Source organism: Notothenia coriiceps, unplaced genomic scaffold, assembly GCF_000735185.1.
Source record: "Notothenia coriiceps isolate Sejong01 unplaced genomic scaffold, NC01 NC01_scaffold00023450, whole genome shotgun sequence".
NCBI classification, from domain to species: Eukaryota; Metazoa; Chordata; class Actinopteri; order Perciformes; family Nototheniidae; genus Notothenia; species Notothenia coriiceps.
This window is the reverse complement of record NW_011356151.1, coordinates 8,939-14,001: the sequence shown is the minus strand read 5'-3', so window position 1 is coordinate 14,001 and position 5,063 is coordinate 8,939. Positions and strand designations below refer to the sequence as shown.

The window sequence follows — 5,063 nt, the reverse complement described above, 5'->3', positions numbered from 1 at the left end:
CATGTTTATATTTTTCATGTAGTAGTTTGGTTGTTTTATATTGTGAAATCTCCAGATTGATATTTCCTTTATGTGTTATGACTTGGTAGCATGCTATTGTAACAAGTAGGACTCCACAAGACATTTAAACACACTTTAATGACTAAAGGAAAACCAGTGGCGTTCCCCATAAAACACCAATATTCTCTCATATTTAGTTTTGTTGCAGAACCTGTTCCTCACTGGTAGAAATTCAACACGATGGTTTGTTACTGCTGGTTGAAATGTTGCTTCAGTAAATAACAACACTGTTTCTTTGAACAGCAGTTCAGATGACTAACACAGACATGAGTCATGATGATGACACAACATTATATTGTTGCATCGACTCAGTTGTCTTGAGTCTTATCTGTCGGAGAGAAATCATTATTTTTGAAATATTTTACCTCCTTGTGTCAATCAATCTGATCAAATGTTTTATGTTGCTGCAAGTACCTTTAAAAGTTCTTAACAAATAATCTGAGGGGAATTTCTTGTTGTTTGTTTTTAACTTTGTGTACTTGTCATTTTGTAAAGCACTTTGAGCTGCATGTGTTGCATGAAAAGTGACTACAGTATATACAGGGTATCTGCAGGAATCCTGAAGTCAAGTGTAAAACCTTTTAAGACCTTTTAAGACCTTTTAAGACCCCTTTCCATACATCTTAAGACCTTATCGCCACGTTGGAGTTCTAACCGGTTACCTTAGGTGACACACTTTACCTCACATTGACTACATACAGTATTGATTGTCCTTCCTCCTTATCTTCCAACCATTTGGATGCAAACTTGTATTTCCCCATAACGATGTTGCTTAGCAACCGGCGTAAACGGACCTTCGCGCGCTATCAAGCAGTGAGCGTGCGATGTCCTGTTCAGATGACGTCAAATCCAACGGGATGCCATAAATAAAGTACACAGAATCACACTACACACCTACGCAATGATTACATTCAGGCAGACTGTAGAATACAACCTCTTTGGACCATTTATATCAAGCTACAAAATGTAATACCTTGGAAAATGCCGTTTAATACTTTTCAATAGCCTTCATTTTCGCTAATTGATTTATCAACTTTTAATACTTTTTAAGACCCCGCGGAGACCCTGTATATAAATAAAGCTTTATTATTATTATTATTATTATTATGAATCCAGCCCAGAGTATCAAAAGGGACAGACTTACAAATGCTCTGACCTTTAAGCGATGCGTAGCCACAGATCATGTCAGAGCGCTGGGGCAGTTTGATCCTCCCCAGCCCCCCCCCCTGCCTGGAGGAGGCATCCACCTCCCTCCCAGCGTCTCTCTGCTCACAGCTGGGGGAGCAGGTCCTCATCGGGCCGTCAATCTGCTCCACGCCACAGTCCATCTCCTCTGGAACACAAGATTCTTACTTTTTAACATTTTGAATTCACCTAAAACCTTTTATTTGTGCTATTGTTATAGACTTGGTGTAGGAGACATTCTAAGGGTGTTGTTGGCATCAGTGGCCAATTTTACTGGGGGGGCTGCGGCCAGTCATTTCATGAGAGGGGCACAATGAAAGGGGGTTAAAAAGACAGTATAAAGTAATCGTTTGAAATAAACATAAAATACAGTAATTGGCATTTGTTTTAGTAAATGTATTTGTTTTAGTAAATGTATTTGTTTTAGTAAATGTATTTGTTTTAGTAAATGTAAGTGACAATTTCATTAAATTAATTTGCTTTTATAAGGTATTGAGCAGTTTAATCTCCACTGTACATCCGCGTCCCTGATTGGATTTAGTTCCAACAAATCATAATATTGTAACTTTTTTTTGGAGGGGGGCTACAGGGGGTCCCTGGTCAGTGTTACGGCGGCACTGGCCCCTGTTGCATTTTAATGTGTGAGTTTTTGTTATACCTCGGACTGTGGGAAACAGTATTTTGATCTTTCTGTGTGGACAAACATATTTTGAGATTGACTTTGACTTGACTATTATCCTGCGATTTATTGAAGACTACATCTATGACGTGTTGGGACACTGTGCTCAGCACCTGGAGATGTGTGGATGATGGACAGATGTTTCAGTCGTCACCTGTCCCAGAGGTCAGGAGGGCGAGAGGAAACAACATCTGGACATGCTGAGGGACCGCCTGGAAACTGTCCTCTCACTAACAGCACAACGTCTGATTATATGGAAGGGGGTCTAACCAATCTGATAGAAGCTTTAACAGACGCCATTATCCATATCTTCACTTCATTGATTTTCTTTTATTAACATGTGCTTCACTGTTTCGGTTTTATTACCAAGTAGGTTTACACATACGAGGAATTTGCTTTGGTATATGTGGTGCATACAAAGACACAGAAAGAACAATACGTCGCTAAACGACATCAATAATAACAAATTAACAATATTTAGACAACATATGTGAAAAAACTGAATGAAGGCAAAAGACCAAACAGCGCCATCTAATGTGTGTTTTTATTTAATACCCACTACTCTCTTATCTGCACCGTCCCTTTCCTTTAGCGAGGTCCATTTCCCCACTGTGGGATGAATAAAGGACTTCTCCTTCGGTTCATAGATTAGTGCAACGTGTGAGGCCGCACCATATTGGAAAGAACTTAGATTCCAATTTATGTTTAATGCAAAAACTATTGAATGAAAATACAGGAATGTTCAGGAAAAGTATCCGTTTTTAGTCAAAATCCTTCTTTTATTTCCATTAAACTGATCTTTTTTGCTACCAAATCTTCATTTTTGGGTGTTTTTTGTGATCATCGAAGCTCGCACTTTACGTTAGAGGACTAGCGGGACTGGCTTTGATCGTTTGTTAAAACGCATCACTGATGATTACAATTGGTGGTTCAGTGTGCAGCACATGTCACTCTCTAGAAACAAACTCTGTGAATGCAAGAAGCCTTAACTTGTAGTAAATGATGTTCAGTCAGACAGACCCCTCTGTAAGTGAGTCACGTGTGGGTTAATATGCTTTATTTCACGCGATTTTGAAATAGTGTGTTTCCGCCAGACCAGGGCTGAGAGGGCGTCCACCACAGTTTACCACGGAGCCTCAGTTTTCCTTTCCTTTTCGTTATTTCAAGCGATAAAAACTCTCGATCTTCTCTCGAATTATTAATATTTTTTGGACGCCATCGGCTCGAGTCCAGGACGTCCCGAGCTGAATAAGGGCGTCAAATGACGGCAAGACGCCCCCCTGGCGGAAACGCTGAGTGCAGGTGTTTTTGAGGAACTGAGTGACACCCTGGCCCTTCAATATAAGTGTAACTATATATCGTGACATAGATTAGATTGTATGTCAATAATGAATGACGATAGAGGGTGTACCGTATCATCATAAGAGCCTTACCTCCTCTGCAGGCCTGAATAAAAAACATCTTGGGTTTGTTCTGTAGTAGCGGACAGTGCGCGTTGTCAAAGGACTCAAACACCCAGTCCAGCTGAAAGTCAACAAGGGACACAATGAAATATCTGACAACAGTAAGCAATCAAAACATTGCATACATAAACTACATACATACATAAAGGAACTCACTGTCGTGTCAAATTGTATTTTTAGTCTTGTATGAGTTTAACAGAGACATATGTTGAGGGTTTACATTGCAGGAGGGCAAAGGAAGTGTGAAAGGGGGATTTGCAAATGGTTAAGGACGAGGGGGTGTTATGGTTTAATGGTGGGGATGTTTAGATGATGCCTAAGAGACTTTAAGGGTGGGACCAGTTGGCTTTTCTCTGGACTATATAGGAACTTCTTTATCCTCTGAGGATGAAGCTGCTCTGTTCCTGCATTTGAGATCGATGTCACTTGTATATTGACTTTCTTTATTACTTTATTAAATATATCACAAAAGACAAACTTTGTCCATGAATCATTTATCAGTTTCTCTTAAGAATTCCCTCCACACCCACCTGAAGGAGTTGTCCGTCTGTACCGTATATCGCCCCCTCCACCCCGTGTGAGAGCAGACACACAACGCTGCTGTCCCCAGAATGGTGGTCCGACCGCCGGGTGAAGCTCTCAATGCACGTCCTCATGTCCTGCACAAAGAAGAAGGGATGATTTCAGTTTAAATACAAATACAGGTCGGTAAATAAGGGCTGCACTCCAACAGAATCATATTGAAATTGCAAAATGGACGAGTATAGTATTCAAAGTAACATTTTTGGTAAAGGTAAGATATGTTAAAATATCCAAGTGTTATTTTGTGGAGCTGCAGAGAAGTCCCAGACTACAATTCGGATTGGTGTTTGGTACAGATCCTCTTCAAATAAAATCAAAAATCATAATTTAAAAAAAACATTTCAATGATGTTGTGAATGTGGTTTTCAATAATCACTCCGTCTTTATATGGCACATTTGTATTGCTGTTGCAAATGGAAAAAAAAGAATTGCAATTGGTTGTTTTTGCCAAATCATGCAGCCCTCAGGTTCAGGTTCTTTATTTGTACCCGTAGGTAGGGCTGCTCAATTAATCGTATTTTAAATCGCAAATACGATTTTGGCTTGCAACGATTATGAAAACAACATAATCTAAGTAAAACGATTATTTTTTATTTATTTATTTTAAATTGTTTTTTCAGTTGAATTCTACTTAAAGTTCAGGGTAATCAACTGTTAATTATGTACGCTAAATAAAGTTAGTTTTTTGCATATTTTTATTCCTCATTTTTTTTGTTTCTTTGACCTTTTTTTTGCGTTCATTTTGTTTTTAATTTCCCCGTTCTTCTTTTCGTTTACGTATTATTATTCGTTATGACCCTTATTAGGTTATGGCAATCGCGCTCATTAGACGTTTATATTAACAAAAATGAAATCAAAACTTAACAACTACTGAACATCATGATTTCCAGACCCACTTTCAGGTAAGGTGCAAGATTGAGCTAACTACCCTAGTCGACACACTAACTACCAACAGATGTTCCCGAACGATTGTTGGTCAATCCTGGGACCAAACCCATAGTACTGACACCAACCTTGACGTTGACCTATAGTGCTAATAATTTTTGCTAAATAGGTACATGAAACTTTGTAGGTAAATGACTTTTTTTTACACT

At 38.9% G+C, this 5,063-nt stretch overlaps 1 protein-coding gene across 1 annotated transcript in view; it reads right to left on the bottom strand.

Annotated features, from left to right (window-relative positions):
• Window positions 1–1,204: 1,204 nt before the first annotated feature.
• Window positions 1,205–5,063, bottom strand: part of casp2 (caspase 2, apoptosis-related cysteine peptidase) — a gene marked incomplete at its 3' end in the record, with an annotated part of 10,522 nt that continues 6,663 nt past the window's right edge. The window contains exons 5-7 of the mRNA XM_010781624.1: window positions 3,918–4,067; window positions 3,358–3,448; window positions 1,205–1,393 (exon numbers count right to left, since the gene is read on the bottom strand). Of these exons, the coding sequence (XP_010779926.1) occupies window positions 1,205–1,393; window positions 3,358–3,448; window positions 3,918–4,067 (430 nt within the window). The remainder of the gene's footprint in view (window positions 1,394–3,357; window positions 3,449–3,917; window positions 4,068–5,063) is intronic.